This window comes from Letharia lupina (genome assembly GCF_014066315.1).
Source record: "Letharia lupina isolate WasteWater1 chromosome Unknown contig_13, whole genome shotgun sequence".
Classification (NCBI taxonomy): domain Eukaryota; kingdom Fungi; phylum Ascomycota; class Lecanoromycetes; order Lecanorales; family Parmeliaceae; genus Letharia; species Letharia lupina.
The window spans coordinates 63,564-78,530 of record NW_023502982.1 but is presented as its reverse complement, the minus strand read 5'-3'; the positions used below and the strand labels follow the sequence as shown (position 1 = coordinate 78,530).

General features: G+C 35.3%; 3 protein-coding genes across 3 annotated transcripts; 1 reads left to right on the top strand and 2 right to left on the bottom strand.

Annotated features, from left to right (window-relative positions):
• Positions 1–755: 755 nt before the first annotated feature.
• HO133_001559 (uncharacterized protein) lies at positions 756–3,074 on the top strand (the record flags this gene model as incomplete). Its single annotated transcript, XM_037292489.1, has 1 exon — positions 756–3,074. The coding sequence occupies one exon, from the start codon at positions 756–758 to the stop codon at positions 3,072–3,074; it is 2,319 nt and encodes a 772-aa protein (XP_037151028.1).
• Positions 3,075–3,555: 481 nt separating this feature from the next.
• Positions 3,556–4,830, bottom strand: HO133_001558 (uncharacterized protein; the record flags this gene model as incomplete). The annotated part of the gene is made up of 1 exon (XM_037292488.1): positions 3,556–4,830. The coding sequence occupies one exon, from the start codon at positions 4,828–4,830 to the stop codon at positions 3,556–3,558; it is 1,275 nt and encodes a 424-aa protein (XP_037151027.1).
• A 408-nt stretch (positions 4,831–5,238) lies between these two features.
• HO133_001557 (uncharacterized protein) lies at positions 5,239–5,826 on the bottom strand (the record flags this gene model as incomplete). The annotated part of the gene is made up of 1 exon (XM_037292487.1): positions 5,239–5,826. The coding sequence occupies one exon, from the start codon at positions 5,824–5,826 to the stop codon at positions 5,239–5,241; it is 588 nt and encodes a 195-aa protein (XP_037151026.1).
• Positions 5,827–14,967: the final 9,141 nt, after the last annotated feature.

Sequence of the window (14,967 nt, the reverse complement as noted above, 5' to 3'; positions counted from 1 at the left end):
CGCGCTGCGGCTGAGTTCAAAATATTTTCCAACAGGAGTCTTTACATTGTGCCAGGAGGTTTAGGACATGAGCGGGTAGGTGGGCACAGAAATCCTTTCAGTGCTAACTTGCATAGTAGAATACCACCCTGGTGGGCGATGGAAACCCTAGTATTTCTAGCCTATTAGAGAGCAGCCGAAACGGAGCGAAGGATTGTGCCTGCATGCATCTAGCCTCACCAGGGCACTCAGCCGCAAGCCAAAATCCTATTCGTCTAAATAGAAACGGATCCTGCACAGGCTGGACTATTGAGATGATAAATCGTGGGATTCCTTTCTGCTTTCCTTCTGTAACGTGTCGGAGCAGTCTGTCGCATTTCATGGGCGTTGAGTGTCTCTTGTTTTGAAGCACTTTTCCCTTGCTCTCTATTCTGTATCTTGTGTCAGAGCGCTGGTGGTAACATACTTCTTTGGATTTTTGAACAACTTGCATCATGCATCTGCTACCAGCCATTCTACTTCTAGAATCGGTCGGACTCGCATCAGTCCTCGGTCTTTCACCAGCTGGTGAGTAAGCGTCGGAGTAACCGGTATTTGTCCAACACTGACAATTTGACCTGGTAGTGATGAATAGCAATCTATCTACGTCCATGAACTCGCCCTCGCCCTTTTTAATATCCCCCACCACCATCACCCCTGCTGCCTCAATAGTCTCGGCAGCCTCAAACGTCACTTGCTCACAATGTCAGGTAGTGGCACGTTTTGGACCTCTCTCAATGGCCTTATGGTGGGACAAAACGCTGAACTTGACGCTGGACACCATTTCCGTACTGATTACGCAATACAACAACACCGCTGTAACCCGTACCACCACTATCTACGAAGACGTCTCATCCATAAATATAAGCACGTTGTCGGATGCACAAGCTACAGCTTTCAGCGTCCTCGAACCACTTGATCCAGAGTACGAAGCAAACGGGTTCGCCCTCAACAATGGTACCAATGCTTTTGTGGACGGTTCATTCACTGCTGCATATCCAACGCCTTACATAGGAATCCAAGGCTTTGAATATATCTCGGTCACGCAACAAGACCCCCAATGCCCCAAAGGTCTCCAGTCCGCGGGGCAATACTTTGATACGCAAGGCGAATGCGCATGCGTGATGCAAACATATATGGAGAATCCTAACCAATTACAGTACGCTATAACCTCGCAGATCACCCTTTCATCTACCTACTACGAGCTTGGCGACCCTCATCCTGTCGGTAACGATCTCAATACACACTTAGAAGGACCTGTTCCGATCAACAATATCTCCTACTCCGATTTTATCGCATCCGTACTGGGGAGTGAGGGGTTTAACAAGTACAGATCTTGCGCTTTTCTTGATGTGGGCGTGGGTCCACCAGCGTTGATGATTCCTGTGGCTGCGTTGACCGCCACCACCACCTCTACTGTCAAGAGCGCTGGCAATTACGGTGTTTCATCACCAAGTCCGGGCAGCCCCATAGCGCCCATTGCACCTCCTCAAACGAGTACGCCTGTTGCCCAACCATCAGTGCCATTGGTGGAGCCGACGTCGGACAAGAAGCCTCAGCCAGAAAGTTCAACAGCGCAATACGTGGCTCCTCAGACTGCCGCCCCTGCAGCTTCACCGAAGGTACCAATTGTGAATAGCCCCAAGCTGGTCGAAGAGCAGCCCTCGCCGCCAAGTCCTGCTAATAGTCCGGTCAATGAGCCAGCCAAAGCGGGACCTCAGGGACCGGTAGAATCGCCCTATGACAGCAGTGGTACCGATCAAACCGGCAGCAATGAAGGTCAGCCTGCCGTGGGACCTTCCGATAGTAGCACAAATGGCCAATCAAACACCGGAGCGCAACCTGCCGCTGGACCAACTTCAGACAGTAACGATAGCGGAGGCTCCGATACAGGCGATACCAGACCCGTACCTGTCGTAGCAGTAGCCATATCATATGCTGGATCTAGCATCACTCCAGATACGTCCTCATACTACAGCATTCCCCAGATAGGCAAGCTTAGCCCTGGTGGTTCACCAGTAACAACAAAAAAAATCGTCTACTCTCTTGCTCCCTCGGCCACTGCCCTCGTCAGCAACGGACAAACGATTTCTCTCCCAACATTTGCAGCGGCAGAGCCTGACACCATTAAACAGGCCATAGCCCCAGCTCTGACATTTGCTGGCTCTACTTACACTGCTGACTCCTCGTCAATCATCGTAGTCGCTGGGCAATCGATAGTTCCTGGAGCCCCAGCTATTACTGTCTCAAGTACTCCTATATCGCTGGCGCATGGCGCACTCGTGGCCGTCGTAGGCGGTACGACACAGTCACTATACCACGCTGTGCCTACGGCATATCCTGAGATAAAGTTCGCGGGAGAGACTTACACAGCCAACGCTGATTCCGTCATCTATATACAAGGCCAGACCCTGATCCCGGGCTCCCCGGCCATCAGCATAGCAAGCACGCCTATTTCACTCGCCCCTGGAGCCAGCGTAGCAGTAATAGCTGGTCAGACACAATCATTGTCTGCAGCTGGTCCCACAGCCGGATCGGCAATTACATTTGCCGGCTCAACTTACACTGCCAACGCAGCTTCAGCCTTCGTTATCGAAGGTCAAACTCTTTTCTCTGGCAGTGTGATCACTGTCTCAAGTACGCCCATTTCTCTCGCTACAGGCGGCTCCTTTGCCGTCGTTGCGGGCTTGACACAACCCTTAGCGGTTGCTCCAGCGCCTACCGGACCACCTATCTTCACCTTTCATGGATCAACATACACAGCCGGTACTGGTTCTGATTTCCTAATAGGCAGCCAGACACTCACCGAGGGTGGCGTGGTGACTGTGGCTGGGACGCCCATCTCATACGCGTCGAATGGCAGAGATGTGGTTGTGGGAACGAGTACCGAAGCGGTGAAGATAGGAGGCTTGATTATGAGTGGCTTTGGCAATGGAGGAGCGAGTACAACCGGCCCCATCCAATTTACTGGTGGTGCGATGCGGTGTAAAGGTGGGCTGTCTTTGTGGTCCATATGCACGCTGTTTGGTGGGATGGTGCTGTTGGGCTTGCCATGAGACAAAATGTAATTATATCTCCGTTGGACTGTACATATCGTTCAAGATCTACATCGCGCACTTCACTCTACCATAGCCTTTGCTGTCTTCTTGTGTCTCATCCGTCCAGCGTGGAAATACTACGATGTCGAGGAGCGATGAGAATACCAGGTGCCTGGGCGGAATGAGTGTTTTGATTGTTGCTCGTTAGGGGCCATGGTTTTTCCGAGTATTAGTCATATTAGCGGCTTTTTCCCAAACACATGATTGGTTGTAACAGCAGTAATGTGGAAGAAACCGCCTCCCTATAAGCAGTCGAATTGAAGTTGTTGGACCAAGAAGATCACAGCTGACGACACAAATCCTAGACACGATTCTCGTGATCCTCTTCCCAGAACTTCGGTCCGCTGCTAAAGTCCTCTTGATCTTCCTCATTCCCATCCTCATCCTCAGCGCCAAAACTCTCAGTGTCGTACCCGATGTCTTCTAGGCTACGCAAAACTCAAACTTTTGAGCTCTCCGAGCTACCTCCGCCAGAACGTCCACCTTTACCCCCACCTTTCTTTTTGCCGAACTGTCCAAGAAGAGTCTTACTCATCTTGCGTGATAGCTGTTGCATCTTGTTGCCCTCTGATGAAAGTTCGGTCTTGCTCATGGTATACTGGCTGCTTGTCGCCTTGCTCTTGTCTTTGTCCCACGAGACGCCTAAGTAGCTCTGGTAGACTGGTGAAAGATCGTGGGAAGCACACACTGACCCATTTCCCGTCTGTTTTGCTGCCAACGTTTGCAATTGACTCTCCAAAGTTCCACCGACGCTTCTCATCTGTAAGATTACACCGACAGTCTGGTTATCGAAGTAGGGTTTTCCAATATAAAACTGATGCACAGTGCTCTCTAGACGATCACGGGCGCTTTTCTCGCTGTCAAAATATTGTAGATCGCGAATAAAGTTGATACAATTCTGAGTGAAAGCAGGATTGTTTAAGCACAATTGTGCAATTGTGGCTTCGCGTTCATTAGTGAGTCTCACATACTGATCCCAGAGGGACAAAAAGTCTTGTTTCCACGGTCCACGAATTAGAGATCTCTGCCAAACGTAGCGGTTAAGCTGCACATCGGTTGGGAAACCGCAGTTATCTATGGTCGTGACCTTGATCTCTGTCAAGTCTTTGCCATCTTGGGCTTGCGAGTTAACCCAGGCTGTGTAACTTGTCAAAGATTGAAAACAAGCTGGTACCAAGAACCTACACGTCACATATTCTCTGGAGAAAGCGAATGATTCCCCACTATCAACCTCGATCACCACCTTCTCGTCCTCTGGTAGATCAGCGAGTGGTGTGCGTAGCACCACGTCCATGCCTGAAGAGACTTGGTGGGCTGCTGCAATCAGAGGGATCTCTGGCACCTGTACACTGCTGCCTGATGAGGCTGCGCGACGTGCAGCTAAAGCTATAGAATAGCTAGGAGCGCGGGACGAGTTTGGACTTGGATCGTCAGTCTTGCGCACAGAGACAACAACACTCGAATCTTGCCGGCAATATAGCTGCCAGGTCGCCTGAATTGCCTTGTCGCTCAGTATCTGAACTGAGGCTTTCATACTATCCGAGTGTATGAAGAATGAGTATTCTTCCGGAGTCCCCGTACGGCCAAGGCGATTCAGTATTTTTGCCTGAGTGATACCCTCTTTCTGAATTTGATCGAACGTGGTAAAGTCTTGTTTGAAGTTGTCAGATCTAATGTCCTCCCAAAGGAAGAACCAAAGCTGTGCGGGAGCCATCGCCGCAGGTATAGCAAGATTCAAGGAGGAGATAGGGGTGGTGGGAGGAGAGGTGGACTTGGAGGGGATGGGATGAGATGGGTAGAGGGGAGGAGGAGGTTTGTTCGTGTAAATGCTACAAATAATAACACGAGAATGTCGAGGTTATGTGAAAGAAAAAGAGAAGTGGAGAGGTGTGCTTCTTTTATCTTTGCAAAGTCACGATAGTTTCCCATTACTACTGTGTTCGACCCACGAAGGAAGGGAAGTAGTGAAGCCTTGCTCTACCCAGTGTTATCATTCACTTATCTGATCGCCCTCTTGTTGCAAGTACCTTATCGTGCAATAAGCTCACAACTGAATAGCTTGCCTCTCTTTTCTGCAAGTCATGGAGACATATTCCCCACCGACGGTCTGAAAACTCCTTAATTACTTGCCCTTTCCTCCCTTCTTCTGGCCTTTCATATAACTCTCGCCTTGGCGGCTTGCTGCACTGTTTGGTGACTTAAAATCTCCAAGTCCAGACCTCCTCAACCGACTCAAGAACTTCTCATCCTCCAGCTCCTCCTTCCCAATGCCAAAAGCGCTTACGTAGATTGGGACCATGTCGTGCGGTCCGCACGGCCTTGAATCGCCGCTAGCCTTACGCTTGTCGAAGAAGTTGGCTAGTCTGTTATGAATAGCCTCCTCCAGTGTAGCCTTCTCACAAGGAGACAAAGAGGGGTGTTTTTGGTCCTCTATTGTTGTGGCCTCTGTAGTGTTGTCAATCAGTGTAGTCCGGACCTTGATAGCCTCGGATTCCGTAAAGTAGGGTGCGCTGATGTATAACTCGTGCATTGTCGAAGAGAGGCGTTTCTCAGCAGACGGATCATTGCCGATGTTGCTGAGATCGTGGAGAAGGACACGTATTCTGTACCACAGATCCGCATCATGGCGTAGGGTTAAAAGTTTCATTTCGGCAGGCTTGGCGCTGTCATCGGACTGCTTCACTGCACACTTGCGGCCATTCTTTGCCATGTTGAAGGAAGATGCTATTCTTGGTGTCAGGACGGCTATCCGAGGAATGGTGAGTGATGCTAATGGTAGGACGAGAATAGTTGCATGTAGGAAGTACTAAGCTGGTAAAATTTCTTAATGACTCATGCCAAGCTTTGATTAGAGAGGTATCCGATAAACGCCGAGAGGCAATAAATTGTTTTCTCCGCACTATTATTTCGATTACTACTTCATTACATTAATACGATTTAATAAATATAGTCTAGATCTATTATATAGAGTTTAATATATTATTTCTTTTATAAAATCGTCTTATGTAATTCTCTTTACGATATAAGAAGATTTAATATACTTTATATTTCTTATATATCTTAAAAGTATTATTTCTATTTCTATTAATCTCTCGTTTAAAATTACTTCTATTATATTTAGAATATTATATAACTTCTATAACTAAGAAGATAATAAGTCGAAGTATTATATTTCGAGAGAGTTAAGATTATTATAAAGAGTTAAGCCTAGAGACTCGAGTTTTAAGAGAAATATAGCTTCGTTATTATTATCTTCGTCGAATAAGCTCTCGAGCATATATTAGTCTTTCGAATTTATTTATATAAGCTTTATATTATATCGTCGATTCTAATACTTTAAAGTTAAGAAAGTAATATATTATTAGAAGTAGCTTCTACGAGGACTCTATAGAGACTCTACGGGCAGATATTTAGATTTAAATAGAAGTATCTAACTATTAAGCGTAAATACTCTCGAAACTAGCTTTTTTAACTAAGTTGCTAATAATAGTATCTACGCTTAAGTTATTAATATATATCTAATATATTATATAAATTAGAGAAGTAGTAAACTATTAATTATATTAGTAAGTATTTAAATTTACGATCTCGAATAATAAGAATATAGATTTAAGCTTAAGGATTCGAGTAATTTTAGTCTCGACGATAGTTTAATTCCTCGCTAAATTAGCTCTAAAGATCTACTTTATCTATTAATAATTTCTAGAGAAATATCTTTCTTTAATTTCTATTACGTATTATTCTTAATATATATTAACTTTCTTTTATCTCGTATATTATATCGATTTCATTTTCTTAAACTATTATTATATTATTTTATTATTATACTCTTACTTAATATTAAATAATAATATATTAGATATCTAGAATAATAATTAAATAGTTAAAGAGAATTCGCTAATTATAAAGTTTAAGTCTATTTCGAGTAGTATAAAGATATTTAAAGCGAAATAATAGACTAAGTAAGCTAAATTTAATCGTTAACTATAAGAGAATATTAAAGATCTATAAAATAACTTCTTTCTTAAATCTTAAAATATTATATCTTTTAAATCGAAGTTTAAACTCGCTATAAAGATCTTAAGTAAAAAATTAAAGAAGAATATAATAGCTAATTTAAAGAGAATTAATTAGTTTAATATTAATTATAAAGATAAAAGCGAAGATAAGAATAAGAAATATAAATTAACTATTAAGAAATAAAGAAATAAGATTTAAAGAGAGAGAAAAGAGAAGTAAAAGAAGTATAAGAAGGTTAGATAGAAGCTATTTAGTAATAATTAGTTATTAAATACTACTACGTTATCTAATTTAAAGAAAAATAACTCGAAAAATAGCTCTCTCTTTAGAAATTAAAGTAGAAATAAGAATAGTAAAGATAATTAACCTTTATTATCTACGAGTAATAAGATTAAATAATTATATAATCCTAATAATACTAGTAAGCCGGGAGTATTATCGGTTCTACGAAAAGAGATTATTAAGCTAGAGTCGGATAAGCTATAGCTTATCAGATCTCCACGAGCTCCTAATAATAGCGGTAGAGGGGGGTTTAGATTCGCTCCTCGAGGCGGTAAACCTGCCTGAACAGTCTCCAACATATATACAATTGACATTCCTATGATCGCTTAGCAGCCTTAATGCCTACAAATATCACAACAAGATTGGAGATGATCCGTATAGGCCAATCCTTTAAGCTGAGGCAAGAAACAAGGCTTAGAACAGACGTGGAGACCGGCCACTGCTGAATACCCTCCAAGAATGGCAACGTAGTGCCTCCCCATCCCCAGCAGACGTGGTGCTGGCTCTGGCGCGATTTGCCTTCCCGCGAAACATATTTATGCAAGCCATGTGTGGCATGCTCTTTGGAACGTACGATCACCCGTATCACGGTCGTTTGGCCAACTTGTAACTCTAGAAGGATAATGGTTGATGGTATTTTTAGATAATTAAATATCCTACTGTCATGCGAGCTATCTATCCTCTCAGGACGGGGTCGAGCGCCTGTAATGCACGCTTGCTAAATTCATAAGTCTTCATATTTCAACTTATCTTCGGACAGTCCCCCTCCGACAGTCCCCCGTCAAACTAAAAAAGCCTCCCGCACACGATCTACACGTTAAGCTTTCGGCCCCACTTAATTTTAATAAGAAGTTACGCCAGCCCTATTTATTCGATTATAAGAGACTTCAAGTTCAGATAAATTCCTTTTACTTTATTAATTTTAAAGTAATTCTTTAGAGCGACGATATAATACTTAGAGTACGTTATAAATAGATTAAAGATAGTATAATAGTAGTAGAATAAGGGCTCGTATTATATATAATTATTACTAAGCTATAATATTAGTCGTATATATTAAAATTCGCTAATATATATAAGAGTATTAATATACTATTATCTTTTTAAAAAATTATTATAATTAGATCGCTAGTATCGATGAGAAGATCGATATCGATAGACTTTATAAGTAGATAAATGCTTATCTTTCTTTTATACTCTCGTATTCTATTTAAAACTAACTTCTAAGACTACTTATATTCGCCTCTATTTCGCCTATTCGTATATTATAAATATTATTAAGTATATTATAACGATTATAGATAAGAAGAGGCGTATTTTCGCTATCTTCTTAGCTATCTATAAGCGTATCTCTATTAATAGCGAGATCTTTTCTATTAAGAATACTATAATTCTATATCTTAAGAACTTATAAAATTAATAACTTAGCTATTTAAGGTTTAAGAGAAGCGAAATTATCGCTATTATTATAAGAGCCGAGTTTATTATAAGAGTCGAGTTTATAAATTATATTATTATCACTATCGTTATAATCGCAGTCATCGTTATTATTATTTAAATATATTAAATTTAAACTTATTTAACTCTAAGTCGAATTAGAAGGAAAGAAGAGGGATTTTATTTCGTTACTTAAAAGGTAAGAAGTTCTTTTTTAGTATTATTAAAAGGTTTCGAAGTATAGATATTAAGTACTTTAAGTAAATCTTCTTTAAGATCTTTAAGATGAAAAACTTTGCTAAACTAGTTTATATATATACTATCTCGACTAAAGAGAATAAAAATATTAATAATTATAATTATATGATATACTACTTTCTTATATACTCGATAGCTATTAGTCGCTTTACTTATATAAGCGTAAAGAAAGACTTAAATAAGATTCTTTATATATATACTATTCGCTTATTACGGCTATCCCTTATCTATAAATTTAACTTTATCCTCGCTTATTATCTCGCCTTTATTACTATACGCATTTAGAGTGATTAAGACGATCTTAAGATTTGAAAAGCGAACGATTAGAGCTATAAGGATCTTCTTATATCTAGAGAGACTTATATAAATAATAGTAAGTTAAATATTAGTGCGTCTAGTCTCAATAAGCCCGTTATAGTCGAAGAATCTAGAATTTATAGAAGTTTTAATAGAGGTAGCTATTTTCGCGAGCGCTGTTTCTATTTATATATCTATTTAATTTATTAGCAAAATCACTCGTTAGATAAGTATCTTAAAGTCTATAACTTAGCGATAAATATCTCTAATTAATTATTATTAAATAATTGTATTATCAGACTAGAATAACTTCTAGAGTACTCGCAAATACTATAATCGCTGTAGTATATATCTAAGAGATTTCCATACGCGCTATATAATTTATTAAACCCGGATTTACTCTATTAAGAATTATTAATAGTTAATAATTAATCTAAATAGTTAAACGATTACTCGAACTTGATATTTATTAAGACTATTTTAATTATTCTTCGAAAGGGCGTTAAGATAGATTTTCGAGGCTCTATTCTAATCTATCGTAATTAAAATTATCTATTAACACGTTAAATATTCTAAATATTATTAACGAATCTTTAAAAATAGCTTTAGTAATATTATCTAACCGAGGTTAACTCTTAAAATAAGCCCTATTACGTCTATTCGCTACTTAGATTAATATCGAAATACGATAAAAATTAAAGACGGATTTATAACCTCTTATTCTTACACGGTTACTTAGTTAATAATAGTATTTAGACGAAGTAGGGCGTATTGAAATATATTATATACGATAACGTAGTAATAGTATTACTATAAAAAGGTCTAAGAATTTAATTCGTTAAAAGAGATCTTAAAGACATCTTTAGATATATATCCGTCGCTATATCGAATTAATAACTACTTGATTTTAATTACGATAAACGCTATTGAAAAAAACAATATCTATTATTCGAATTACGTATATTATCGTTTCTATTCGATTTCTTCGTAAAGACCTTTATTTAAATCTTAATCGCTATTCTTCTATAAAAAGTAGTACTTTATTACTTAAACGATTTCTTCGTAATTCTTTTATTAAGTAATAACGTAGTTATATACGCGTAGTAGTTCGATTAGCTATATAGTAAATTAGGCCTTTAAATTAATTATATAAAGAATATAATAAGTTTTATAATTAAGTTTCTAGAAATCGAATTCGATAGCATTCGTATATAGGCGAGACTTCTCTTAAATAAGCTAGCTAAAGCGAGAATTACAGCTAAAAATCTTTTAAAAAGAATAATTATCTTATATTAGAAGCTCGAGTTAGCGATTAATTTCCTCTCTTTCGCTATTAAAGTTATAATTTTAAAAAGAGTATTCTTAAGGCGACTTTTTAAGACCCTTCGAAGGTTTACGATAATTATATAAATTATAGATAATATAAGAGTAGACTTACTATAGTAAGATATCTTTCTAAAGTATTAAAATAACGTCGTCTTAATACGCTACGTCGATAGTCGAGTTATATAATATATATAAATCGATATATCTGGAAAATTCGATATGAAAGGCTATATTCTCGATTATCTCGACTATATTTAATCGATTTAACTTAAAAACGTTTTTAATATTAAAATAGCTATACGTTATCGTTCTAAAGATATATAATTTAAAGAAATAAAGGCTATTTATTACGCGATAAAGCTATAGCTATATTAGTTACGAGAATCTCGCTTAATTCTCTACTGCGATAATAACGTATGCGTTAATAAATTACGTAAATCCTTTATATACGGGCTAGCTATAGCTCTATTACGCGATATAGCTATATTAATAGCTACTTATAACATTATAGTAGTACTCACTTAAATATCTATAAAGACTAATCAGCTAGTCGATAATCTATTACGTTTTTAGTATTGAAAAATTGCTAACTCCTATCTATAGTTGAAAGGTCTTATGTCTTCGCTGAAATAGGATGGAATCTATTAGAATATTAGTATAATTAGACCGCACTACCTTAAGAGACTATACGACTTCTCTAGTAAGGGCTTGCTATTAAAATTAGAAAGATATATATAACTTTAATAAGATTCTATACGACCTATTACGCACTTATAGAAATTTAACCTCTCTTCTTAATAACTATAAATACCCTTATAGGCTAAATTATTAATTTAAACACTTACCGCGTTAAATCGAAGTCTATAAAGATATATCTTATTAATCTTAGATTAGTCTATATAGATATAAAATTCGATAATTTCTTAGTATTTTATTACTTTTAGTTATAACGCATTATTATAGATAGTTAACGTTTTTATAGCGAAGCTAATATAAAGAAAAGGTGTTTAATTATTAAGAATCTATTACTTTAAGTTCTTTCTTATTTCGATAAATTAACTTATATCGAAGTAACTCTATATATCTTCTTTTATCTCGCCTTCGCGATATTTCTATATATAGATAAGTTTACTTATAATAAGCGAGATCTTTAATAAAAGAACTTCGGCGAATAGTTTCTTATACGTCGCTCGATAAGACTATTCGATAATTATTTAGAACTTATACTTTTAATATCTAAAATAAACTTATTTCGCTATAGAATTATACTTATAATAGTTATATTAGACGATAATATATATATAGTTAAAGTCTTATATTATCTTTTTAGATAAAAGATTTTATCTAATACGCCGCTATTCTAGCTAAGAAGCTTCTTCTTTACTAGAAATATCGTTATTAGTAACCTTCGCGAGATATTAACATTACTTAATATTAAGAGTTATTATTTAGACTATTCTTTTCGTAGAGAGGCTATAATATTAGTATATAACGTCGATCTTAGTAATAATAAGATCTAATTACTAGATCGTTAAAAGTTAGATTTCTATCGTCTATATATTATTACTTATCTAGTTTATATACTTAGAGTATTACTATAATATTAGCATCTTTTAGTCTATTCGCGCTAGTACTATTAATCTCTATTACTTACTACGATAGATATCGTTAAAAGTCTTTCTTAAGACCTTCGTTCTCTTTAAACGACGTCTTAGATTATTTAAGAGTTTTTCTAGCGCTAAGAAGTCTTTTTCGAGTTATTTACTTAGTCTAGATATTTAAAAAGCTCTTAGCTATCTTAATATTAAATATATCTAATTATATATCTATATATCTACTTATATATACGTTATTTTTATATAATCTTATTATTTACGAGTATTAATCGTAATAGTAGAATTATAAATTAGTAAGTTTATTATAAGACTATAGCGTTAGTAGCTATTTAATTAGTTATCTTATTATTATACAACTATACGATATACGATAGTAGAGAGATAGATAAGTATAACGAGTACTATTTATATAGTCACTACACTAGAAGTAAGCTCTTTATTTAAATTATTCTCTTTAGAGTCATATTATTATTCTCTCTTCTATCTATATCTATATATAGCTTTATTTTACTCTAGAATATATCGCTTAGATATAGAAGTTTTTCTAGCGCTAGAGAGCCTTTTTCGAGCTATCTACTTAGTCTAGATATCTAAAAAGCTCTTAGCTACTCTAGTATTAAATATGCTTAATTATATATCTATATATCTACTTATATATACGTTATTTCTATATAATCTTACTATTTACTAGTATTAATCATAGCGTTAAAACTTATAGCCTTTCTGGAATTATAATAAAAGTTATCGCTGAAAATTTATACTATAAGACTTTTCTTACTCGTTAAGATATAACGTTCTATTTAAATATTTATACTGTAAAATAAAAGAAATATCGATAATATACTTATTAGTTAGATATTTACTATACTAAGATCTATATTAAGTCGAATAGCTACGAATATAGTCGATAGTCACATTAGTATAAACGAGGGACTATCGAAGAGAGACTGTTCGAAGATAAGTTATTTATATTTCATAGCATTATTATCTTTCTATTACCCTTCATCGATCTTTCTAGTTAGCTCTATTACTCTATCGTTCTTCGCTTCTCTTATCTTTCTAATATTACTTTCTATCTTTCTATAGCTAGTCGTAACTAACCTTTATAGATTAATCTTAGTCGTCTCTACTTAATACTCTAGAATTTTCCTAATAAGCGTCGTATCGATATCGTTAATTATATTCTTTCTACTCTCTTTTTTCACTTTTTTATTATCGTAGTCGTTAACTTTTATAGCGTTATTATTCTCGTTTTTAGATTCGCTCTCGAATATCGAGTAGTAGACTTCGTTTACTCTATTTAATTACTTCTTTTAACTTATAATTACTTTAGTCTTAATAAATATATTATTAACTTTAATCTACTTATCTCTATTTATATAATTATTTAAATATATTATTATCTTTATATATATATAATTTATCTCTACTTCTTCTTTAATAGTTTTAATTTTTATTATAACTTATTTATCTAATAATTTACTTTTTTTCTAGAGTTTAAACTTTTATATTAGATTCTATATATTACGAAAGCTATAATAGCGTATTATTTTAAAGATAGATATTTCTTAATTAAAAGAGATAATAGCGTATTTAACTATATTAGCGTTATATTTATAAATAGTTTTTAAAGCGCTAGAGAAACTAAGAATAAGTTAATTTTAGAGTATATAATAAAGATAATTCTCTAAGATATTAGCTTTAAAAGTCTATTTTTAATAATATTTTAGAAAGAGAAAGAAGAAGAGCGTAGAATTAAGAAAGGCTATTTAAGAGATAGAAGTATAAGATAAAGTAGAAAAACTAATTCCGCGAGTATTAGTTAGTATTAAGAATTCGCGAGCTATAATAATATAATTAATATTATAAACTAATTAGATTAAAGAAGTAATAAATAAAAGTTATTAATAGATATCTATAAGCTCTTCGCGAGAAGTATCGAGCTTTTTATCGAAATAAGATATTATTAAAATATACTATATCTAGTTAAGACGTATATTAAAATATTATAAAAGAATAATTTTAAAAAGAGTACTTATAAGAGCTTAAGGGGATTTTAAATATAAGAGATATAAAAGAATATATAAGTAAGTCTTTTCGATATAGTAGATCTAGCTAGAATATAATATACTAAGAAAAGATTTATTAAATATTATAATTAAGAAACTAGCGTCGTTAAAGCTATTTAAGAAATAAAATTTTATAGAAATTTAATTACTTTATCTATTTTTAAGACTAAACTTACTTTTTATATAGTATTTATATTAATAATTTAAAAGAAGCTATTATTATATTTCTCTCTATTTATTAATTCTTATAATCTAGTTAATAGTTGATTAATTATCTATTTTACTTCTATCTCGAAAACTCTATAGATAATTACTAAGCTTACTCGCATTTATAAATTAACGCTAGCGATAAAAAGTCTTCTTTTAAGCGTATTTAATTTATACTTACTATAAGAGTAAAAGTACTTAAAGCGAACTAATAGGCTCGCTTATATTACTTATTAGACTGTAAGCTACGTAGCTAAGACGAATATTTAATATATTTAATAAAGTCTTAAATACTTATAAGTTTTTTTTTCTCTTCTTCTTTCTTTAATTATTAGTTTA